Source organism: Condylostylus longicornis, unplaced genomic scaffold, assembly GCF_029603195.1.
Source record: "Condylostylus longicornis isolate FDR11 unplaced genomic scaffold, ASM2960319v2 ptg000054l, whole genome shotgun sequence".
NCBI classification, from domain to species: domain Eukaryota; kingdom Metazoa; phylum Arthropoda; class Insecta; order Diptera; family Dolichopodidae; genus Condylostylus; species Condylostylus longicornis.
The window spans coordinates 506,453-532,197 of record NW_026578023.1 but is presented as its reverse complement, the minus strand read 5'-3'; the positions used below and the strand labels follow the sequence as shown (position 1 = coordinate 532,197).

The 25,745-nt window shown below is 25.3% G+C and overlaps 4 protein-coding genes across 4 annotated transcripts; 2 read left to right on the top strand and 2 right to left on the bottom strand.

The window, feature by feature from the left end:
* Window positions 1–3,524: 3,524 nt before the first annotated feature.
* On the bottom strand, window positions 3,525–11,630 carry LOC129611623 (tetraspanin-11). Its single transcript, XM_055524842.1, has 3 exons — window positions 11,550–11,630; window positions 3,633–4,616; window positions 3,525–3,569 (listed from the first exon to the last, which is right to left on the bottom strand). Exons 1-3 carry the CDS (start codon window positions 11,610–11,612, stop codon window positions 3,525–3,527), a joined length of 1,092 nt encoding a protein of 363 aa, XP_055380817.1. The 5' UTR covers window positions 11,613–11,630.
* A 4,323-nt stretch (window positions 11,631–15,953) lies between these two features.
* LOC129611622 (elongator complex protein 4) lies at window positions 15,954–18,497 on the bottom strand. Its single transcript, XM_055524841.1, has 5 exons — window positions 18,243–18,497; window positions 17,553–18,190; window positions 17,261–17,495; window positions 17,009–17,091; window positions 15,954–15,995 (listed from the first exon to the last, which is right to left on the bottom strand). The coding sequence occupies exons 1-5, from the start codon at window positions 18,391–18,393 to the stop codon at window positions 15,954–15,956; spliced, it is 1,149 nt and encodes a 382-aa protein (XP_055380816.1). The 5' UTR covers window positions 18,394–18,497.
* Window positions 18,498–19,405: 908 nt separating this feature from the next.
* On the top strand, window positions 19,406–20,645 carry LOC129611621 (uncharacterized). Its single transcript, XM_055524840.1, has 2 exons — window positions 19,406–19,639; window positions 19,698–20,645. Exons 1-2 carry the CDS (start codon window positions 19,463–19,465, stop codon window positions 20,643–20,645), a joined length of 1,125 nt encoding a protein of 374 aa, XP_055380815.1. The 5' UTR covers window positions 19,406–19,462.
* A 298-nt stretch (window positions 20,646–20,943) lies between these two features.
* Window positions 20,944–21,884, top strand: LOC129611628 (flavin reductase (NADPH)). Its single transcript, XM_055524849.1, has 3 exons — window positions 20,944–21,082; window positions 21,143–21,184; window positions 21,261–21,884. The coding sequence occupies exons 1-3, from the start codon at window positions 21,052–21,054 to the stop codon at window positions 21,797–21,799; spliced, it is 612 nt and encodes a 203-aa protein (XP_055380824.1). The 5' UTR covers window positions 20,944–21,051; the 3' UTR covers window positions 21,800–21,884.
* Window positions 21,885–25,745: the final 3,861 nt, after the last annotated feature.

The following is a 25,745-nucleotide window of genomic DNA, read 5'->3' as shown; positions in this document are numbered from 1 at the left end:
TGATTGCAAATTTTTTTTCATGTAATCAGTGTGTTTTCTGACAACTTTGAACCTGATCAAATTCAACCTCTGAACTTAAAAAATGAAAACGTCCAGTGATTCCACGTACTTACTAAAATTTAAAAATAATTCCCATCTCTTCATCAATATTTATTTGACATATTAGAAAAAAAAATCGTTCTGGTTGTCAATCAAAATAATTTTCAATTAATTCTTTAAAAAACAAATCAAAGTTTAAAAGGATTGCATTCTCTTTTTTCCTATTAAATTTTTTATTATTTTTCTTTTCCCATTTCTTTTTAAGATATTATGGAGGAATTAAGTTTCACGCCCTGCTATACACCTTTTGTCTGCTTATTGTATGTATGTATGTATTACGAATAAAAGTATATTAAAATTAAATTACAATAGAAATTAATTAATTCAAATGCAACCGACCATTTAATAAAATAATTTTCTATTCTCGTTATATTCATTTTTTCATTTCATATCTGAATTTGGGTATGTATAAGAATATGTGTATATATATACGGCAAACCACAGAGTTAAATAAGAAAAAAAAAGGAAAATCGCTTAATCAACAAGTTATAACCAAAATGCAACAGTAGAAAATAGAAAATTATAACACTCAGCTGAAATAAAATTTGATAAATTAAAAAAAAAATAATAAAATAAAGAAAAAATTTTAGTTAGTCCAGTCAATTATAAGATATTTGTATTTTATGGCAATTTTCAATGTTTTACCCAAAAGTCCAAACTTCTATAATCAAAAGATACTTTGACTTGGAAATTGTTTTTATACGGTATACGGTAATTCTGTTTTATAACCAGAGTAATATTGTAGCAACACAGCATTACCCGAAATTCAAAATCACGGCTACTCTTGTTTTAAATAGTAATAAAGTAAAATGTGAGAAATTTTACATATACACAATTTATTAACATATATACAACTCTCACCAAATTCGCCAATACATACTCTTACCAAATATAACAATCTTATTAAAACCGTGACGACATCTACTCGAATATAAGTTGAAAACGATATTTCATTTAACTTACTCTACCCCGACCTTCTAATAATAATTATTATAAATGAAAATAGAAATTTACTATACTCTACATAAAAATTTTAATGCATTTGCACGTTTATATGAAAATTCTAAAAAAAAAGAAGGACTTTCAGAATAAAAAGGATTTTGTACTAAAATATTTAAAACGTAATTATATAAGAGCTAAGAAAAAAACTTAAATTATAAGAGAAAAGCCAGGAGAAACTGTGATTATAAAAAATAATTTTATAATCTTTTACGGTTCCGTAATTCTAAAAACATAAAAGAAAACGTCGAAAAATAAAGCATAAAATTAAAAATTTTAGAACTTAGCAAAAAAAAATTTTTATTATGACAAATATAATTTCGGTTAAGCAAATTAAAAGAAAAAAAAGAATTTTAAAAAATAATAAAGAAAAAATCGGTACATATATTTTTAGTCACATAAATCACTACATAAAAACGGTGAGCCCTATGAAACTTCATAACACTTTTTCGATCAGCAAAAGACGACAAAATTTATTTTGGATTTCTAAAAGTAAATATTTTAATTGATAAATCTATCCCCTCTATTATGTATATCGGTATCGGCCGATAAACGATAATTTATCGGCAAAATTTTGCGTTGGTATTACCAACATTGTTTATCGGTAAATTTTATCGGAGTCGGGAAAGCTTTTTTTCCCTGTATAGAAAACGTATTAGCTGGTATTATGAAAACGATAAATTGTCGGGTTTTAACCGATTTAAAAGCGGGTACAAATTTTTAGACGACAGATTTTTTTTTTTGTAAAATCTTCATTTTATCAAGGAAACTGGTGTAATAATTGCTTTTTTAAAATGTAAGCATTTTTTCTAAATTATTTCCTTTCAAAATGTTATTCATATATTTTATTTAGCTGTAAAATCGTAAGCAACAAAAAACAAATTGCACGGTTAGTAGAAAAAATGGAAGAGGACTTAGACCTGGCAAGGAATGATAATCTGAAATTCTGAATAAACCTAAAAAATGTGTACATATTATATAAATAATAAAATAAAATAGGTACATAAACATACATTTTGTTGTCTAAATCCAATGGATTAGTTGAATCTCTTATATGTCGTCTTTGAATAGCTTGCGTTTCTTCACTTTCAAAATATAATGCACGTGACATTTTCCCGATATATGTATACTTTTATTTTACAAATTTAACAGAAAATAATTTTCTTACAACAACTTTTTAGCACATCAAAACCAAATTCAAAATAGTTTTAAAAATTTTTTGAAAATAACATTTGAAAGAAAACAAATGTCATTAGAAAAAAAAACTTTTTCTCCAATTTACAAAAACAAAAATTTGTATGAAAAAGCTTCTTTTAATCGGTTGAAATATTTTTATCGGTATCGGTTCATAATACAGAAGAAACCTAAAACCGATTAGAACTGCCGATAATATATCGGCCGATACCGATGTTCATAATAGAGGGGTATATTATGCATATCGTATGTATAATATATATGTAGTAGATTATGTCATATAATGTTTATGCAGAGCCATTATCACCTGTTGTTTGAAACGTTTTACAAACATACCCGCAAAACAGTAAGAACAATACATTATAATATTACAAATCGAACTACTTGATTCACTTATTCTATAAGTTACAGAGACATCTATAAAATAAAAGTTAAGGTACCAAATTGATTAATAATTAGTTTAACATTTTGCCATTTTCTTCTAAAAACACAAAAAAGTCTAAAATATTTTTGTTTTCTGGAATAGACAAGAACCTACTTAAAAACTATCAAAAAATTATGAAAGCAAACATATTATCGTAATATCGTAAATTTTTAAAAATGGAGGACGAATCAGTAAATATATTTGATTCGTTTCTGTATTAAATTTTTTCTTTGTTGTGCACCATTTGAATTTTCTACGTTTGAACAATAACCACTAGAGGAGCAATGGTTATTGGTTTAAATTAAAGTTTTTTACGATAACAATAATATATAATGTGTATATACATTATTTAAGTTTAATTTAATTTTTTATCGTAAATTATCCAATGCTTTAACCATTTTGATATAATTTTTTATCGTAATATCAAAAACAACACATAAACGAAAATGTATCGTTTTTCATGTTGAATTATAATAATCATTTTACTTAGCGTAGACAATTTTAGGTTTTACGCAATGCTAAAAGTTTTATATTTGTGTAAAACTATTTGTATATTGTAAAACTATTAGTATATTTGTTCTGAAACTGCTTAATAGATGTCACTAGAAGTTCAAAAAATTTATAAAATTTTTTTAATTTGCAACTAACAGTTATTTTAAATGGAGGTATAAAGAAATTTCTATAAGAATATTTTAATATTAATATTTAATTTATTTTTTGGCTCTTAGAAAATATAAATACTATTTGAAAAAGTCTTATAGTTATAGAGTTGAATAATTATAATTATTTTATACTTAAAAATTAAATTTTATACTAAATAACTTCTTGAAATATGATACTGACTTCGTGCTGGCTTAAATGTTGTATTATGTTTACTTTTTATTAATTCTTGTGGTTGAATATAAATTTCTTTAACATCGCTTATAACACTTGGTGGAGGAGGTGGTGGTAATCCACCCATAATAGCACCATGATTACCAGAAGTATTTATTGCTGTTGCTGCAATTCCAATACTCGGCTCATAAATATTTTCTACAATCATTGAATTAAAATGTGGAGGTTGTCCTGGTCTTGGTCTTAAATTTCTCATCTGTTGTTTTGCTGTTGGATAATGTAATTCAAATAATTCATTTAATTTTGCTTTTCTAGCCAAATATGTACAATTTAAGACAATACTGAGAAGAACACAAAATTCTACTATTGCAATTATTAAACATGTACCAAGAAATAAAACATATTGTTCACGATACCATTGATCTAAATGTCCAATACATGATTCTTTATGTCGTGTTCTTTCAAAATCTGATTTTAATAATGATTCACATTGACTAATATTAATTGGTTTCGGATCTAAATATGATGTACGTTCATATTTATTTTGTAATACACAACATGTTAATGGTACTGGCCAATCTCTTTGTCCATATCCTTGAAGACGCCATAATGATGTCTCATAATTTGAATCACTATTCATACCGCAACAATTAAATTTTGTTTGTGCTAAATCCATTGCAATTGTAAATTGTTCTTTACCAGGTACACCATAAAAATTACCCAATGCTTTAACCATTTTAATTTCATCTAAATTTAAACCAAGACAATGTGGCCATATTGTTATTGCAATACATGCAGCTGCTTGTATTAATAAAAGTATAATAACAGTTAGAAAATATAATGTAAGAAAACAGTATGTATTTAAACATGATGCCCAAAATCCAAGAATTGATGCAATAATAGCTATAACACCAGAACCAGCCAATGCTAATGCTATATAGAAAAATAATGGATGTGGTAATTCATTTAAACGTTCACTTGCTGATGCCAATAATCGTGATAATAGTATTCTATGTGTATCTGAGAATAATTGAAATCCACCAAATACTAAACCAGTTCCACAAGCCTGAAAAAAAAATTGAAATTTTATTAACATTTTTTTTAATTATTAAATTTTTATTTTTACATTTCTACTAAGAAATTGAAAGTGAAATTATTACTTTGTATGTAATTTTTGCTAATAAATATCTTAATGGCTAATGGCTAATATGCGAGTAATTAAACATGCAAAATTTAAGAGTGAAAATAAGACTATAAGAATGAATGCTTGAATCTACATGATATTACATGTTTATACTTTCGATTTTAATGTTAAACTTTCATGTTTTAGTAAAATATAAATGAAATATTTAAATTTGTAATTTTTTTAATAACCAAATTATGGGGGCGTTAATTTTAATATTCAGTTTAGCTTAGCTTTTTAATTCAAATGAAAAATTTTAAGATTAATATTTTGGAAATTTATAAAATTAAAAGAATCAATGTAGTGTGAATATAATTTGACCTGATTTGATTATATTGAAATCAACTACTAAGATAGACCAACTATAATAATTTCAATAATAAAACAGTTATTGATATTTCCGACAGTTGGCACATAAGTTTTATAAAAGTAAACACGCATCTATCGCTAACGGTAGATGCCAAATATTGAAAACTACTAAGTGTACACCTATGATCCATTAACAATTATAAACTGTAACACTTATGATCTATTTACAATTACATAAATCACGATAAAACGAACAAGTACACTCATTCAGACTTAATTTTTAATAATTGGATCAAATAACAAATCAATTTTAAAGAATTTAGCAATTCGACTCAATAATTACTTGCAACAATAATAATTTTTTATTATTTATGTATTAATTATTTTCCAACTTAGTTTTTCTTGGGATTTTATTGTAGCGTTTTACAACCTGTAATTACAGGGTATAACAATTAATAGCTAATCAAACAAAATAAAAAAAAAGTAAGAATGCATTGTGAATAGCTAAACCTAAACAAAAACAATAATTTACGGTTCAATTTCCTTAAGGTCACATCATAACTCATGGTACTTGTTCAAAAAAAAAATTGATAAATTTCATAATTTATAAACAAAAAAAAAAATTAAAATCGAGGATTTTGAGTCATCATGTTTGCGTTATACACCACTATGTTATAACTGTTATAATCATATCTTTCTTATTTATACACATTCCATTTGTGTGTTTTTTTATTCCTTCCCTTTGCCAAAAGATAAACCACAAGGGGCCTGAACTCTTCTTTAGCATATTTCCAAGAAAATTGAAAAACAAAATCTGCTTATTGATTTTATGTTGTCGGTCCGTTGTGCGTCTAATAACATAATTTCTAATGAAACATAAATTAATCTTGTATACTCCTTCTATAGAGAGCAAAATGTGCGCAGACTTATAATGCATTTCTTGAGAGGTCGAATTCGCTAACATTTGGTATTATATAAGGTGAACGGATTTACTCTCCAATTTTTTTACGTAATGGCAGCATTGTTCGCAGTACTTTTAAATAAACTTTCACAATAAAACTCTTTGACAATTTCTAATATTTGTCACATTATATTTTTTTTTTTCACCAGAGTTTTTGTCGGATTCGCCAAACATAATAAGCCTGTAAGTACCGGTAAGCGTTTTCTTGTATCATGTAATTACATACCGTCAGAATAATTAAGAAATATATGGAATTAAACCTTAATAACGTAAAATAAATATCGTTTAAAAAAAAATGTTTTCAGTCACCCTTAAATGTTTAAGTTGCTTTTTTACTAACCTTTAGTTAGGAGCAAGTTTTGTTTTTTCTCTTTAAACTTTAACTATTTTTTCAAAAGCTTGCACATATTCCATTATTATATTTATTATGCGTTTGAACTTGAGCGTTTAATTATAAACAATAAGATGAAATCTTAAAATAATTATTTGTACGTGTTATTATGTATTTATATGTGTATTTGATTTGAAAAGCGATCAGTATGATGGTCATTGCTTTTAGGAATTTTTGATAGGAATTTCCTGAAACTATAACAAATAATTCTTCATTATCATTTCGAACAGTAATTGTATTAATTAATAAAGTAGATAAATAATTTTACAAATTTATCGAATTTAAGCATTTCGTGTAATATACCGTTAGTACTCGTATATCTACTAAATAAAAACATCATATCATATATAAGTTGTTGTTAACACGTTCCCTGTCCCAATACAAAAATGCAAAATTGACCGACAAGTTCAACAGGATTTTTTGAATAATTTGTTTTTTTGTAGTCATAGGATAGCACGTCCAATGCAGAAACTATACAGTTCCGTTACGTCCAATCGAATAATTTGCTTTAGAAATTTCATATATACCCCCTGACGCACATATGGCTCAGGAACGTATCAGTGCTTATAAAGCGCACGTTTCCTGAACCTTATATTGTGAGACAGGGAACGTGTTAAGCAGTATAAATAAATGATTAGCGATTAAAACCATTAGTAATTAACAAACAATCTTCTAAAGATGGTCCACTTAAAAATTTGTTTTTATCTAAAAATTTACAAATGAAATGAAAACAAACCCAAATTAACTCGAAAAGGGTACGGATACTTTACATATTATAAAATTAAAACAAAAAACTTTTAAACTAAAAACCTTTAACCTTAACATCATTCGTTTCATAATCCTAAATTTAAACACCATCATTAAACGAGTTATGAACTTATAAAAAAAAAATATTCACTTTTATTAAAAATTTTTGTTTTTTTTTTCTTTTCAAAATATTTGCACTCACTTATATTAAGTACAATATTTGCATAATATTTTAAGCATATTAAAAGTAACAACATAACAACATATTAACTATTACATTATATTTACATGAACAAAATCAGGGAATTGAAACCTTCAAAAAGAGAAATTGAATTTGAAATTCTATTAAACAATACAAGTTAACTAAATAATCTCAATTACAACCTAAAACTTGGAGGTATGAGTGATGTCAAAGTGATTTTCAAATGATGAATTACTTAATTTTAATTTTTAATAAATTATGTGCAATAAGACACATGCAACGAATATTTTAATGTTTTGGACCCTTTCTCTCTACAAGCCCATTCTACAAGTAACGTTTATTTTACTACCATATAAAATATATAGGTTGTTCAGATCTGAAGTGGAGACAATGTTATGAATAAATAAATATAATATAGAGCATTAAAATATTATTTTGTATTTGTTCAAAAGACGAAAGAAAAAAAACAAACAATTTTAATATAAAACAAAGAATTTAAATTAATGTTTACGAAAATAATTATTTACTAAAGAGAAAAATAATTTTAGTGTAAAATACATATTTGATTTTCGAAAAATATATAAATTAAATAAAATTATAAGTAAAAATGTGTAATCGATTTGAAAATAACTTTAAATTTTAGAAACTACCATCATATAAGCTTTAATTTTAAAGAGTTTTGAAAATTCCAATTTATCGCTATTTTTCGCAAAGCTACAATTCTAATTAAATATTTTTGATTTTGAACAATTGAAATTTGACGTTCTTAAGTATTGCACAAAGAGTAATTGAGAAGATTATTATATATAAGTAAGTTGAACAGTTGAACAATATTTTTTCCTATATACATATGTGTATATATTAGTACTCTCCCAGAACGTCATCAATCTGACCATCATGTCAAAAACATCAATCAGTCATAGAAGTCATTTATTTAAAAATCTCACTTTTCTTACAAAAATTTTTCTTACAGAATGCAGTAGCACACAATAATTGAATACAGTTGACAATAATTTGCGCTTGCAATGAAAATTGCAATAAAAACTGGAATTCATGACCCTAGTGTGAAAATGTATTTGAATTCATGAATTTTGGAAAATGGTTTGCAAAAGACGTTTATCGAAAATAAGTACATTTGAACACAAAATATGCATTTTACTAAACTTGCTTTTCTTTTCTTAGTTTAAATTCCCACACCAATAACACAGCTTTGTATGAAACTATATTCCAGAATAGTATATAGAATATTACATTTAACTTTAAATAGAATGCAAGCGTCCATTGACTTTAATCTCTTTTAAGAAATTCAAATAAAAATTTTAAATAAAATAAAAATAACCTTTATTAATAAATCAAATTTGCATTTACATAAAATTATTTACATATGTATGATTTTACAGTAAATTATGTAAATGGTGGGAATTATAGCACACTCCTAAAAAAAAAACACGAAAAAAATTTAACCTTATACAGGTGATCTTGGCATTGTGGAAAGTAAGAAATTTTGTAATATGAACATACATTTATACATATTCTATGTACACCTGCACACATATTAAAAAAATTATCTATTTTACGTACTACATGTATCTATATATATATCATAACAATTTCTCGACACAATACACTACAAACAAATTATAAGAAACCTGCACAGGAAATTAAACTTCAGTCACTGAAAATTACGCATTCTGACATCAGTAAAATAAAAAATAACTATAGTAAAAAGAATATTTTTCTTATACATACGCTACTTATACACATAGGCACAGCAAATAAATAAAATTATAAAGCTTACGAATTTTTCAAAAAATCAACGAACCATAAATCCATATGAAAATAAAAATTAAAAATTTGACAAGTAAGAATCGCATTTTCTATTTTATCTTTAGATTCTCCCTCATTTAAATTGTCAAAGAAATTAAAAGTTTTTTCATATTATTATTTTAAATATATTCAAAAAGTATTTATTTTTTAATGCTTCTTATGTTTACTCAAATAAAACGCTTGGTTCATCACCATCAAAATATTTATAGAAAAAAAAAAATTGTATAACTGTTAAACGACCGGCACAAAACTTAAAAAATAAATACATACGTATAAATAAATTAAAGGATGAAAATAAAAAAAAAATTAATAGATAAAAAAATACATAGGGTCTGCCAATAGTCTGCCAACCTGTATCAGAAATATTTTAGTGTGGCTAAGAAAAAGCTGAGAAAAATTACATTCTTTACTTATACCCAATACACTCTATGCTTTTCTAATGTTTATAAAAGAGAGTGAAAACTCACATAGTTGTACTCATTTAGACATTTAAACTAAATAAGTTTTCAAAGTTCTTATTTTAATAAAAAAATCTTGTTTTGATCAATGCCTAAACAATAGGAAATATGAAATTCTAAAAATTTCCGTTATCCTTCTTAACGTAATTTGGTTGCCATGTAAACAAATGAAAATTTTGAACACGCAATCATATAATAAAATTGATTTAGACGTGAAAACATGTAGAGGGTGAGACGACACGATTTCTATTGTATACTATAAATCTGTACATAAAATTGTAAGCAGCTGCGCTCTCTCGTGCTACTTCCGAATTAGAATACATGAATGATGGTTACCTTTATTTAAAATTTTTATTTTAAATCAAAAATATTTTACTCAATTTTTTTTTTTTTCAAAATAATTTAATTTTCACCGAAATCAACTATACATAAATACATACATTCGTATTATACATATGCATATATGTATGTAGGTAATATAGAAAGTTAAATAAATAAAAAATTCTTTAAATTAAAAATAAAATAACACAAAATTTACATTATGCAAATGAAGACCAAATTTTAAAATACAAAAATCTCAAAATTCAATTAAAAAATCGCAAAATTTTGAATTGCACGAAAATTAAAATAAATAACAATAATTAAAAAATAACGCACAAAACAATTTTGTGTTGAATAAATACAATAGAAAAAAATTGTTTTTTTTTTTTTAATTTATTTGTAAAAATTTTTTTGAAAAACTTTTGACTGACCCGATATTTTATTAGAAAAAAAATTTAGCAATAATTTTTTACAATTCTTGTAATTATTGTTCTACACCACAAATTATTATTATATTACTATTAAAATATTTAATTAGTTACAAAAATTAACAATGCTTAAAGACAAATAGTAAAAATTACTGCTTATTAATAAATAATATTTAAAAATATTCTTTCTTATTGAGCAGCAATTTTCTCATTATGTAAAACTCAAGTATTTGAAAATATCAATCAGCAACCTTATGCTATTTAATCTAACCAAATTCCATTAAAAACAATATTAAATTTATTAAAAGAATAATCTCGAGTTTCTTAATATTAAATTTTGAATATCTTTTAATCAATTATTGGTTATAAATTCTTGGGCCTTAGCGGTATAGATAATACCGCTAAGGCCCAAGAATTGATATAAGTAATACTTCATAAAATAATATTAAATGTCTAAATACCACTATTAATCCAAAAAATTGTATAAGGTTCTTAAAATTAGTTGATCCTTTCGAATGAGTAAACGACAAAATTTACCGATTCAAAAAAAAATTTGCAAAATTTTCTGTGTCTTTCTTTAAAATTTAAAAATTACAGACTCAAAACAATTTCACCAATGTTAATTAAATTTAATTTAGTTATAATCATTATGCACAAAAAATCCCTATTGTTATTCAAACCAAAAATGTAAAACTTCAAAATTTTTGGAAAAAAAAATTTTGTAACACAAAATACAAATTAATAAAATTGAAGCTGGAAGTTAAGCTCAAACTCACATCATAAAAATAACAAAATATATGGAAAAATTTTATAAATTTATGATAAACTAAAAGTGAGCCTGTTCAAATTTAAACAACTTTCAATCTTGTACCATTTATAATGTAATTTACCCACTAATAATTGTTTAACATTTAATCCTGATATATTTGCATATAATTAATATTTAATCTAGTACGATTAACAAACATAATATTAAATAGTATGTTAATCAATGATTTTACAATTAAAATTCAGAATTTAAGAAGAGAATTCCTAAAATTTCTAAAAGTTCTTATGATAATTCCTATTTCAACATAATTAAGTTAGGTATATGTTTGTATGTAAAATTAACAATTTTAATCCTTCAATTTTATTTAATTAAATATTAAAGAAAATATTAAAAAATATCTTACCAGAAATACAACATTACAACAATTTAATAAAAATTTATGATTCAATAATCTTCCAAGTCGCATAATTACAAAATTTTTTTTTAGCACAATTATATAGATGTTATAATTTTGTTTTTTTTTTTTCGTTTTTGTTTTATTACTTTATTAATATTACGTATTGAGTAAAGTAGTATTAAATGTTATATTTTTATTATAAAAGATAGTAGTAGCTTGTTTCACTAACCGTGAAAACTAAAAAAATTTTTATTTTAATTTCGTTTTTCTTTTTTCAAATTTTAAATTGTTTTATTTTTAATTCAAAATTTACATATACCCAGCTCACATACAATGCAATATAATTGTCAACAAAAACTATGCTTCTTTACTAACATATTTTGAACATAATTGATTCATTTTAATGTTCACAAACACATATAAATGTTAATGTTAACAATATAAAGAAAAAAATTGCATTCATGTTAATAACAAAAAATTTACAAAACATATACAAATTTAATATTGTTTACCATATACACAAATATAACCCTTAATTCTTATTATTGAAGGGGACAAAAATGTAAATAAATAGTTATTTAAAAATCACAATAAAATTATTCAACAAATCGTAAATTTATAAGAGCGCACACATATTTAATTTAAATACACACATATATATGTATTTGAGTGATAGATGTAAAAACTAACCGCACATTGTTACCGTTACTATACGCAATAGATTTTTTTTGTTTTTTTTTATTTATTTTTATTATATTTTTGCTTTTTGTTGAAACAATTCACGCTTTTTAGTTTATTGTTTGCCCGTAGATACGTTTAACCAACTGAAACTCTAAATTTAAACTAAAATTCTTAAAATTAAAAATTAATTCAAACCAACACATTTAATTGAGTTTGAACCCCCAAAAAAAAAAAAAAAAATGAAATCCAGAGAAAAATTAAATCAATGGTAAATGGTTACTCTGGCTATAATGTAGTAAATACCTGCTTGGTTTTGTATTGCAGATCACAATATAGTAGTTATAGAAATAACTATAAACAGTTGTGTCGGTGTTAATATTTTTTTTTTTATTATAAATAAAATAAAAACACACACACACAATAATTATATAGAAATATAAAAATTATGATAGCGGAACGATTTTATTTTATTATTTTTTTTTTTAAATTATGGACATACATAATTTCTATTATATTCTATATGTACATACATACATATTTTCATTAATATTGTTTGTTATTCAAAAAGAGCTCGAAAATTTTATGTTTTCAATACAATATTGCAGGCGTTAATTGTGTTTGATTCTAAAAATGAAAAAATTAAGAGCTGAAAAATATAAAAATGAAAAAAGAAATTAATGCGCGTGTTTGATGCGTGCGAGTATAAAAAAACAAAATTGAATTTAAATTCTAACAAAAATTTATGATTGATTTTTTAGATAAATTTTAAAAACTTTTAATATAATATCGCACGCCATAAAAAAAAATTGAAAAAAGAATAATTAAATTTGCCCATATTTGTAAATAATGAACAATGAGATGACCATTGAAAAATATTTTTTTTTTAAATATGTGCATTTAAATTAAAAAAAAAAAATTAAATTATATTTAGATGCACTATTGCTATTAAGAGAAATTTATTTTAATTTATTAAATAAAGAAAATAAAAAATAATAATTTTTCATTACTGAATTAATGAAATTATTTTAGAAATCGCATGAAGAATATTAATTGCAATAAATAGAAATGTAGAGTAATTAAAAAAATTTTATAGAAATTTATATTGAATTAGATGAAATAAGAGAAGAGTCAAAGTAAAAATAAAAGTGTTTTTTTATTCATAAATTATTAATATTAACCTATAAAAATATTGAATTTAAAATCAATGTAATTAAAAAAAAATTATTGGAACATTAATAATTATTGCTTGTAATAAATTTTAAAAATTAAATCCAATTTAAATATGCTTTCTTTATATTAGAGACGATTTAAACTTCCAAAATACTGAAAACAAAAAAACAAAATCAGCTTTTTACTTTAGCCACAATTATTTAACAAATTAATTAGTACTTAATAATTCAGAAATCTAAGAATTCATTTTATTAGTATTGCCTACGTTGAATATTTTCTGAATGTTTCATTTAATTTTAGTTTAATTATTTTGTTATTTAAATTTACAATTCATATTAAAATTACTAATATACTAGAATTTAAATACAATATTCACAGGTTTAATATTTAAATGGTTTAATTGGAAATTATAGAACCTACATAATTCCATTTGAAATTTCAAAACACTTTTATTTTTAGAAATATTTGAATTAAAATAGCAATGATAATGTCAATAATTGGAATGAAAGCCTTTGTTGTTGGATAGGAAAATACATTGTAATATAAAGGAAACAATTAATTAACCCAATTTACATTTCGAAATAAACTATCAACTTAATCTTATTTTAAATGATATTTATCATGTAATAAATATAATTTTTTTTCTATAACTATTAATTTGCAAATCAATTTTCAAACTATTCTAAGAATTGGATTATTTTCGATTTCTTCCCGAAATACAATATTTTAAACCATTTACATAATATGTAATAATTTTCTAAAATTTATTATTAAAAAAAAAATTAAAATTAAATAAAATATGTCATAAGTTTTTCAAATCACAGTTGAAAAAATAAAATTGTATAATAAAGTGTAAATTTATTGTAACGTTTACAATAATTAAAAGCTGCTTGTAATGGGAAAATGTACAAGCAAAAAATATACATTTATTTCCTTAGTCTTGTTTTTCTTTATGTTTGTGATACTTTTTAAACTATAGGAAAAACAATATAAACAAGTAAAAACGTTTCAGTCGGTATAAACCGATTGAATAATACCCTGCACCTTTCGTTATTGTGTAGCAATTACTCGAACCTGTGAAGTCATTCTGTAGAAACTTCACGGATATGTCTGACCTATAATTGGACATCCGACTGCCAAGTTTCATGAATCTGACTTTATAATTTTTCCAAATATTTAAAATTAGCTTTTGGAGTTGTATGGCAAGTACCTGAACCTGTCAAACAATTCCATCAAAACTTCACAAATATATCTGATCTACAATCGGACACACAACTGCCAAGTATCATGAATCTGACTTTATTATTTTTCCAAATATTTAAAATATGCTTTTGGAGTTGTTTGGCAAGTCCCCGAATCTGTCAAGCAATTCCACTAAAACTTCACAAATATATATGATCTATAATCGGACACACAACTGCCAAGTTTCATGGATCTGACTTTATTATTTTTCCAAATATTAAGAATAAGCTTTAAGACTTGTATGGGAGCTACTCGAACCTGTCAAGCAATCCCATTAAAACTTTAGAAATATGTCTGACCTATAATTGGACACACAACTGCCAAGTTTCATCAATCTGACTTTATTATTTTTCCAAATATTTAAAATTAGCTTCTGGAGTTGTATGGCAAGTACCCGAACCTGTCAAGCAATTCCTCTAAAACTTCACAAATATATCTGATCTATAATCGGACATCCAACTGCCAAGTTTCATGAATCTGACTTTATTATTTTTCCAAATATTTAAAATTAGCTTCTGGAGTTGTATGGCAGGTACCCGAACCTGTAAAGCAATTCCTCTAAAACTTCAGAAGTATATTTGACCTATAATTGGACACATGACTGCCAAGTTTCATGAATCTGACTTTATTATTTTGCCGAATATAAAAAATTTGCTGTTGGAGTTGTATGGCAGCCACCCGAACCGGTGCAGCTATCCCATTATAATTTTTAGAGCATGTGTAGAATATAATTGGACACATGTATACAAAGTTTTATATTTATAGCTTTATTAGTTTTTGAAATATTTAAAATAAACTCTTTAAGTTGTATGGCAGCTACCCGAACCCGTTGTCCGAATTAGTCCAATAACAATAGGGCTCGTCCTTGGCACAAAAGAAAAAACTTGTGAAAGTTTGGTGTCGATTGCATTATTCGTTTTTGAGTTATCGTGCGAACGGACGGACGGACGGACGGACGGACGGACGGACGGACGGACGGACAGACGGACATGTCTAAATCGACGCAGAATTTTACGCTGAGCAAGAATATATATATATGTCCATACCGCAGATGACTCCTTCAAGTAGTTACAAACTCCATACCAAAGTTAATATACCCTTCACGAAGTGCAGGGTATAAAAACTTTTGTTATTCTTTTTGCATTATTAATATTTTTGAACTCTAGCATAAAGAAAATTATGTTTTTAAAAGAGAATAATTAAATAAAAACTACAAACTTTATAACCTAATGGAATAATTCCAACGAAAATGAAAATTAATTTAAAAAAGTAAAAGTATAATTACAAAAAAAATTAGCTGTGTTTGAAATACTCCATTTAATGTATTTGAACTCCTTCCAAATGATTTTGAAAAAAAATCTGCAAATTAAATTATCTGAAAAGAAATCATAAGGACAATACTTTAAATAAAAAATATTCACATTGCTTCAATATTATTGAAATATTATTACACAAAAAATATTTAAAGAATAAAAAAATTGATTCCTCGCTTTGTTTTTATGTTGTCACCATTCTTCATTTGCTTGTGAGAAGAAGAAAATAGATTCGTCCAAGTGTGACAAAACGAACAAATTGTGTTCGCGTTTTTTTTTTTTTTGTTTCTTGTTTAATGTTATGTAAGGGGAATGTTGTTATAAATATATTTTTGTGTATATACATATATTTACATTTCTATTGGTAACATACACAATATATGCACATGTACTCAAATAAATTTTCTTTCAAAGAACATTCTTTGAATGCAAGATTTTACAAATTTATAATCATTTCCATGGCATTTAATTTTTTATTGTGGTCACTCGCCGTTTCTAGACAAAACATTTAAAGCGATGAGAACTTTTTTTCAAAAATAAATAAAGCGCAAAGACTTAGCCTAAATTTCATTTCTTTTAACACAATTTCAGTCTTAATAGAAAACTGTGATGTTAAAACTAAATTCATTTGACTAAAGCAAAATGCAAAGTTTTATATAAACAACTATGAACATAACACATCACTTCATCTGAAAGAAAAAAAATAATAAAAATTAATCACTAATGTATTTGTCCGTTCCAAGTTTTGAACATTTTATATTGCACCAATGTATAAGGTTTTGCAAAATGTAAAGCTTTGTTTTAATTTCATACAAAAACAGATTTAGAATATTTTTACTTGTTTAAACAACAAAAGAGCAAATTAAATGTATGCATATATAAAAAAAATTTAATTAGCCCAACAAATATGTAAGTATGTACAATGTATTCGTTTTTCTATTTTGTTTTATAAAATATAGAACATTTTCCAAGGTTGGTTGATTTTAGCGACAAACTTTTACGCATTTTATGTATTAAAATTTATAGTGTGTTTTAAAAATCTAAAAAATTTTTTTTCACACTTCCACCTCCACTGCTGGCACAACTTAGAGTTGGCATTATATCAGTTGATGGTTGTTGTGAATCAGTTGGTTCTTGAAGCTCTGAAAAATATTTCAATTTCATAAATATTTAATAAACATTACATCGTTATTTGATGTAATAAAGCATAATCGAAAAAAAAAATTGAAACTTTTTTAAAATCAACACCAAAGTTAAGCTTTGCGGTGATCATAAATATAAGCTTAGTTAATATTTTAAAGTAATTATTACCTGGAGGAAGATGAAGTTTTTCAATGGCAAATTTTTTTCTTCTCAGTTTGAACGCTAAATCTGTTGTTTCTGGATTAATAGCTGCTAAAGAATTAACGGCATTCAATTTTCTTATATGAAATATTCCATTATACTCCTTGAAAGCTGGATTAGTCTCTTTATCAGAACCAGCAAACGATTCAAGTTCAAAAGAATAATCAACTAAATTTCGAATTTGGGGCGGTAAAGTTTCATCCTAACAATAATATTATATTAATCAATTCAAATTTAACGTAATTCAATTTTAACTTACTAGTATTTTTAACAAGTTAAGCGGTATGCTAAGAAAACACACCGCACATGTATTTTTTATCATAATTCTTAAAATCGTAAGAAACTTTAAAAAATCCTCTTTAAAATTATTATTGTACCACAATGGTGAACCTAAAGATGTAATACATAGTCTGAGTAAACTTTTTTCTTGGTTATTATCTTCAATAGAAAATTTTTTTAAATTCAAAACTTCCGATATTTTCTTTAATAAATCGTTATATCGTGAATTACAAAATGTGTTATTTGTAATATCCATATTTAACCCATTCCAAACATATTTAACTGCTTTATCTAAAATATCACTATCAATTTGTTCTGTTAAATTAAAATGATGTCCAATATTAACAAAATCGGGTGATTGTTCAGAATTTATTTTTGGTAATTCATTATAACGCCAAGCTATTCTCATTTCATCTTCTTCAATTTGTATAGGATTCAGGTTAGGTTTTTGCTTATCTTCTAAATAATGGGCATTAACTACAGGTTTAGGCAATTTTTTCAATAAATCGGAGGGATTGTCATCTAAGGTTGCATAAAATATTGGTTGCTCTGAATATATTCCCTCGGCTAGAAAGTATTTCCCCATTACTTTTGAGTACGTTGAAAACCGATCTTCCTCTAAAATTTAACTTGTATTTTCAAAAAACCTTTGCAAAAGTAGTAATGATACCAATTAATAATACAGAGCCTACTGGAAGTCCTCCACCTATTACATGATCCAAAGATGGATTTCCAGTTGATGTTATCGCTAATCCATTAAGTGAACTTGTTTTTGTGCCATTAATTGATTTACAATTTACTCTCTTTTTAAAGCTAGACATTATTATATTGACTAAAGAACTTAATCAGCAATGAATTAATTTTAAACCTCGACAAACTTTGAATAAAAAATATTTACAAAATAAATATAATAGATATATCACGTTTTTTTCTTAACTGTCATATTATTTTGACATTTATATTTAAAAATTTCGATTCATATTATAATCGATATTTAAAACTATAAAACGTCAAATTACATTTACAATATTATAAAAAATACCGTTTACACAAACTAGAAATTTTTGACAGAAACTAAATAAATAAGTAAAGTGCTCTTTACGTTTAATCTTGAGCAATAAAGGTTTTCAATAACTACAGAATGAACACCACGGTAGCTGCCAAATATTTAGCCTATCAGAGGTTCATTTTAATGCAAAAGAAATGTAATGCAAAAACCACAGATATAAACATTTGTATATTAATTTGAACACAGTCAATAAACATTTTCACATTAATTTGACACCTTCATAATTTGTAATAAAAAACACACTTAAAGAAAATATATTTGGTTGCCAGATCACTGGTTCTCAACATATTTATACAATCTAAAGATTAATATATAGCTAAAAAATTTAGCAAAAGTTTTTTTTTATATTTGATAATAGCTTGCGACTATAATCCTTATAGCCAAGAGCTCTTATCAAATTTTTGAGTAACTATAAACAAATAGTAAAATATTATATTCTAACGAAAAATAAAAATATATTTTGACATATCGCCAATTGTATGTAATATTGAAATTAATATGCAATCTTAATTTGTGAAGCATGCATATGTACATCACAAAATTGTTGATTGATTTCATTACAATCAGTTTAAAAAATATTCAGTTTTTAATGAAAGGCTGAAATAATGACTAAACTTCTTGAGACAAATAGCTATCACAAACCTGGTGAAAAATTAACTAAACTATGACAACACTCCCTAATTTTGACATATTGTTAGTTGGATGGACATACTTGCATATTGTATTGCAACATTTTGTTTAAATTCAAATCAAGGAACAAACGGAAAAGTAAAGGTTTTCAAATTTTATAAACAAGTTAAAGTTTCTTTTTTTTATCAAAAATGAAAGCAGAATTCAAAGCAAAGATTTTATCTGGAAATGTGATAATAGTGGAATCAAAAGGATTTGACCCAGAATTATTTGTGCCAGTTATTCGGAAAAATCGTATCACACTTTTAAATTTTATAGAAAACAGAAGATGTGCATGTGAAAATATTAATCAAACATCCATTTCAAATGTTTGTTTTCGCTGTATTTTCAAGAGTGAAAATATAATAAGTTTATTTGTGTTTTTAGGTAAAATCACTTAGTAAAACCAGTTCACTAGATCTGGTTGAAACACTAGATCAAAATAGAGGTTCCGCTTTATCACCACCCGATATTGTCCGAAGATGCAAAGAAATCAATGTTTTAACACCAATAAAAGTTCAACAAAATTATTTAAAATCAAAAGTAAGTTCCATATCTCCAATCAATAAATTTAAGGTTGTGGAATTATTCAGAAACCCAACGAAAGATAGTCCGAAAAAGGTTGGAAAATTAATTTTAAATAGACAAAGCATACAAAATGAATGTAGTATACAAAATGATTTCCCAAATCCCGCTTTTAAAGAAAATATTAATCCTATAGCATATTCCGAAACAGATTTTTCAACTCCACCTAGTAAAAAATCAAAAATATGTAAAAAACAATATCGAAAATCACCCAAAAGAAGTATAACTAAATGGCGGAAATGTATTACACCGCTTAGAACATATTCACGAAAACAAATTTTTCAAAATACAAAAAAGAATCAACCCCCAACACCAAGAGTTGTACCAATCGAAGATATAGATTTACCCGATTACGTACGAAACCCAACAGCAGGAATATGCAGCGATGTTCTTGTAATAATTAGGAAAAAAAAGCTTATAAGAGATAGCAAAATCCATATAAATGCGAAGAAAATTACGGAACAACTATGTAATACTTCCGATTTGCAACAGAAAAAGGTTTGCTTACCCAAATTAAAAGCAGAATTTAATAATTCGAAGTACCTACAACCATATGATCTTCTAACAAATTTGTGTAGAAAAAATATCAGTAGTAAACTTACGGAAATGTTTAAAACACGCTGCGTCAAGAAAAGTTGTTCAACACGGCCTAATTATCTAAAATTGATTGGAAAAATTGACGATTTAGAGAAGAAGAATGTCGACTTGCTTAAACAAAAATGTCTTGAACCTAGAAAACTCGTTATTTAAATTTCAAATTATTTAGTTCATTTTAGATAAAAACTTAAAATAAGAATAAAATTAATTAGGTAAAATAAACAGTTAATTAAAAAATTACACAAATTGTTTTCCAATATGTATAGAATACTACGCCATCATACCTTTCCATCTGATTTCTAATTTCAAAAAATTACCAAATCTTATTTTTATCGTAAATGACACTGCAACATTTAAATCAATATTTTGACATGTAGTTATATATGTACATATCTACATATGTATGTATATACTTTTAACTGAATTGTTTGATTATGACTTATTTAGTACTAAATTCAATCAGTCAGAATTTAGAAATACATAAGGGAAGAAGAAAGCCTGTTTTTTGTAATTTAGAAGTTTTGTCTAACTTAAATTCAATAATCTGGAATAACGAAAAATGAATAAAATTGCTGTAATTGGAGGAACCGGTAAGTAATTTGTAAATTGATTTTAATAAAAATATTAATAGGTTCTTTGATTTATGTTAGGTATGACCGGTCAATGTGTTGTGGACTATGCCGTTAAAAAAGGTTGAAACTAACTCACTATAAAATTTTAATTTAACTCCTATAGAAATAATTATAAGCACTTCATATTTTGTTTTAGGGCTTAAAGTTCGTTTAATGTACAGGAACATAAGTACTGTGCCAGAGGCATTTAAAACAAAACAAGAAATAGAACTTGTGGAAGGGGATGCCACAAAATTGGATAACGTTAAGAATTTGCTTAATGATGTTGATGGAGTATGTGTTATTTTAGGAACCCGAAATAATTTGGAGCCAACTACGGAAATGTCAACTGGAACTCAAAATGTTGTTGAAGCAATGAAAACATTAAACCTAAAGAAATTTTCAGTAATAATGTCTTCGTTTCTATTTTGGGAGGAAAGCAAAGTTCCAAAACAATTTGAACACATTAATAACGAGCATAAGAAAATGCTTGAAATTACTAAACACTCTGGTTTAGACTTTGTGGCCATATTACCTCCTCATATATCTGATGAACCCTATACGGAAGTTGAAATTACTGAAAACAAATCACCAGGTCGTATAGTTCCAAAGGTCAATCTTGCTAAATTTATAGTGGACAGTCTTGATCAACCAGAACGCTATGGAAAAGTTTGGGGTATAGCCAAAACAGCATAATTTTTGCATTTGCTTAAAGTATTAAAATAATCAGTTTTGAAAATAAAGTTTTTGATAAATTTTGTGGCTAATGTGTTTAATAGGACATTAATGGGTCATTAATTAGAGCAATTTTTGGAATACATACATGTTTCTGTTATTTAAATTATATTTCACTTTAATTACATGTGAAACACATACCTGTGTTAATAGTTACACCTACCCAAGGTGGATACATAACTACCATTTACTTTGTTAAATTCCATGCAAAATTTTCAGGGCCTATTGAAACAACTGAATGTTTAAACTTTTGTATGTAAATTTGTATAAATGTATTTACTTATCCCAAGGTTAGTAAATAATTTCGCAAAAGATATATTAGTGATCCATGTGCATCAAAAAGATTAAGTTGGTATACATTTACCGCCCTGTCTACGTTCTATGTTATAATTCATCAGTTAAATTCTATACTATTATTTAGCTATCAGTTTCATCAAAATTGGATAACTGCATACATACATACTATGTATGTACTATATTTAAAGTTATATAAAAAGATATGATAAATTATTCATATAATTGAATATACAATGAAAGATTGACCTGTAGTGCGCTGACATTATGACATCAATCTTTAGGTTTTGGCTAAAAATATTTTCAAATGTAAGTTGAGAAACTATAAGGATAAGATGAGTACTCGATAAGATATGCCTGCCTTTTTTCTATAAAATATATTCTCAAATAATTATTCTTGATCCCAGCATAGATATTAAACTTTTTTATGCTTACCAACTTGGGAGCATTAAGATCTTTCCACTTGACTCTAGTACCCAGTACCATTGGTCAGATAATAGATATAGATATTATGTACATGCACACATACGCTCTTTATTTTTTAAAATAAACAAAAAAGTAACTTAAAAAAGCTTGCATGATCAAATAATGTACATAGCATGTTTAAAATTAAAAATGTGACGTCATCAGACAGAAATTTGACAAAAAACTCCTACTAATGCCACATAAAATATTATCCAGATGACGTCTCAATTACTAAAAAAAGGATCATTAATGTTATTCGCATACTTTGCATATTGTTGGACCATGTGTCTCCAATAATTTTTTAATACACACACATCAACATGTAGCTCAAATAGTACTACCGTCGGGTCTATTCTAGGTATAGTTGAAAAACGAATCGGTATGAAACCAAAAAAATTATTTTTCATAGAAGTTTTAGAAAAATTTGAAAATAAATTGTTTAATTTGTGAACCAATGAATCATCAAGAGAAAAATTAATTCCACTTGAAATAGCTCAACTTAAAAGCGAGAACCGACTATTGAATCAACTTTTACTGTAAAATCATAGCAACGTACGACAGCTCTTTTTGATATTTGTATATACATAGATATTATTTTATAAATGCAAGAATGCATGTTACAATGAAGTATGTAAATCTACAATAAAAATATTTATGAATGTGTTAGTGTGTTAAACGTAAAATTGTAAAAGAGAAATTTATTTAAAACGCAACAAGTCAAATGTCTCGTTACAAAAATAGAGATACTACAGCGACATCCATAGAAAAAAGGCGAAGAAAAAAAATTGAATTTTGGAATTAAGCCAAGACCTTATTATTTAATTAGTCTACTTAAAGTTGATGTTGACACAGCAATTTTAATCATAAATTCATCGTGTTTTAACAATATAAAAAATTGTCTATCATAAATCCGCAGTGGGAAAAAATTTACCAAAATATTTTTCTTGTTCTTTTTTTCTCAGAACTCTCACAACAAAACTGTCTGCTAAATTAGAGTTCAATGTAATACTTTGTAATATAGCAATATATGTAAAAAATTTACATATGCATATAAGTATGTATGTATGTACGTGCATATCTTCAAAGTAAATTAATTAAAGAACAAATTTTTTTCGCAAAAATGTGAATACGCAATTTTTGAATGATTATTCACTTCTTAATTGAATAAACACAAATTTCCAAATTATTCAAAAATTTTTGATTTAAATTCATGAATTAAAAATATGCTGTAATAATTAGTATTTTTTTGAAATTTGAATAATATAAATTTTTTTTCAAATAGGAAATCTGTTTTATACGAATTACAACCAACAAATTTTATGATTAGCAGATACGCGAACAAAGTGCTCAAATTCAAAATATTGTTTATGATAAGCAGGAAAGCTAAGAAGATGTGATCATCGATAAGCTTTAAATAATTTAGAGGTACATATTAATATGTGCATATGAATTTAATAAGAATTTTGTGTTCGAGGAAGGGTTTAATATTTTCATTAAAAAATTATTCAAGTTTTTGGCGTTAAAAAAGCTTAATACTATGCTTAGCGAGATGAAAAAGAAACATTTTTGACCTTCAGGTTGTGTTGTTAGTTTTAAAGTCCTGAAACTACTTCAATCTCTTCCTAACATTTAAGTGGAAAAAGAAACGAAAAAGATGAAAAATTTAAATATGTAACCAACCCTATCTAATCAGCATATGCAAAACAACAATAAAATAAAATTTGTTGAGGTTTTCCAAACCGTATGAAAACTTCTTAATATATTTATGGGAAAACAAAAGCTTCAAGCAACCTTATTAATAATTTCAAATTTTGTATTGGTTTAAAATCTCGATTTCGCAAGATAATTGTACGATATTATTACTTTACAGCCTCTAAAGACTAAAATTATTTTATTACTCGTTATCATTATATCATCATCATATTGCAATAAATCCACACTTTTTTATTTCTTTATCTATAGGAAAAACAAAAACTCCTTAAAAAAAAGAATTACATATTTTATTTTGAATATCCTTTACAAGGTCACAGAAATAATAAAATAATTTAAAAATTATATGTATTTAATTTTAAGACAACCCTCTTGAAAAATTAATATTTTTTTTCTATATTCTTTTAATACCGCCTTCCCTCTATCTTAAATTTTTTTTTTCGCCTTCCTTTTTAAAATCGTTTCTCAATTCTAAAAGGAGTTCATTTATTCCTTAATATATAAGATATCCTTATAGCAAAAACCATATAATTTAAGAAAGAATTTATTTAATATAAACATAAATAGAATATAAATTTCAAAGGATTTGTTTTCGATTTTAACCCTAACCGCATATAAAATACGAACGTCTATTATGTTATTGAGAATACGATATTTTATGGCTCGTTTTTTTTCCTTTAATTTGAAGGCGGAAACCTAATAACTGTTTGGTTTTGTTTTTATGGCACCAGATGATCTTTTTATACATTAATTTTTATTTTAAATTGTAAAAACAGGGTGCTAAGTAAGAGAAATTTAAATTTAATGAAGAACAGCACATTTTTCAATGTTCGCAATTTGTTAATTTTATATATGTAAGTACCACAAAATAAAAATCGTAATGGCGGAACGTCTTGAGCACTTTAATATACTAGTGGGAAATGAGAATAAGGAAGTGAACTGTAAAGTTTAGTCAAGTTGAGTGTTAATACTACCCCCGCGAGATCTGATCCAATAACCAACCATCTTATAAAATATTTAATTATGAGTAACAAAACAATTTCACATTTCGTATTTTAAAGTTTGTATGAATGATGTAAAATCCACTTATTCTGTATGACATACATATTTTAAATAATTAAAACATGAATGAAATTTTATCAATACGTCGACATAATGAGAAATTTTGATATGTGTGGCACAAGATGTGTGAAGTATGCAAAATCATATGAGTTTTTAAAATTTTATAATTTCATGAATAAATCTTGAAAGGTAATCATCGTCATAACGATATATGGAATCTCTTTAATTAATAATTTTTTTATTTAAAGTACAAGAAAGCTAAATATATAAAGATTTTTTATAATTAAATATTTAACCTTGTAGTTTTATTAAAAAATTTTCTTTTTCTAATTTTGTTATACATACTTTAATTTGCAGCTTCCTATCGTCTCAAAAA

Excerpts from the sequence above, each read along its gene's own strand:
- LOC129611623 (XM_055524842.1), bottom strand. The coding sequence starts at position 11,612 with ATGCGACTTGGAAGATTATTGAATCATAAATTTTTATTAAATTGTTGT. Across the intron at positions 4,617-11,549 it reads GTTGTAATGTTGTATTTCTG|GCTTGTGGAACTGGTTTAGT; the intron begins GTAAGATATTTT and ends TTTTTTTTTCAG. Across the intron at positions 3,570-3,632 it reads CACCAAGTGTTATAAGCGAT|CCAGCACGAAGTCAGTATCA; the intron begins GTTAAAGAAATT and ends ACAACATTTAAG.
- LOC129611621 (XM_055524840.1), top strand. The coding sequence starts at position 19,463 with ATGAAAGCAGAATTCAAAGCAAAGATTTTATCTGGAAATGTGATAATA. Across the intron at positions 19,640-19,697 it reads ATCAAACATCCATTTCAAAT|GTAAAATCACTTAGTAAAAC; the intron begins GTTTGTTTTCGC and ends TTGTGTTTTTAG.
- LOC129611628 (XM_055524849.1), top strand. The coding sequence starts at position 21,052 with ATGAATAAAATTGCTGTAATTGGAGGAACCG. Across the intron at positions 21,083-21,142 it reads TGCTGTAATTGGAGGAACCG|GTATGACCGGTCAATGTGTT; the intron begins GTAAGTAATTTG and ends GATTTATGTTAG. Across the intron at positions 21,185-21,260 it reads GGACTATGCCGTTAAAAAAG|GGCTTAAAGTTCGTTTAATG; the intron begins GTTGAAACTAAC and ends ATTTTGTTTTAG.
- LOC129611622 (XM_055524841.1), bottom strand. The coding sequence starts at position 18,393 with ATGTCTAGCTTTAAAAAGAGAGTAAATTGTAAATCAATTAATGGCACA. Across the intron at positions 18,191-18,242 it reads AGGCTCTGTATTATTAATTG|AGGAAGATCGGTTTTCAACG; the intron begins GTATCATTACTA and ends GTTAAATTTTAG. Across the intron at positions 17,092-17,260 it reads AAAACTTCATCTTCCTCCAG|AGCTTCAAGAACCAACTGAT; the intron begins GTAATAATTACT and ends AATATTTTTCAG.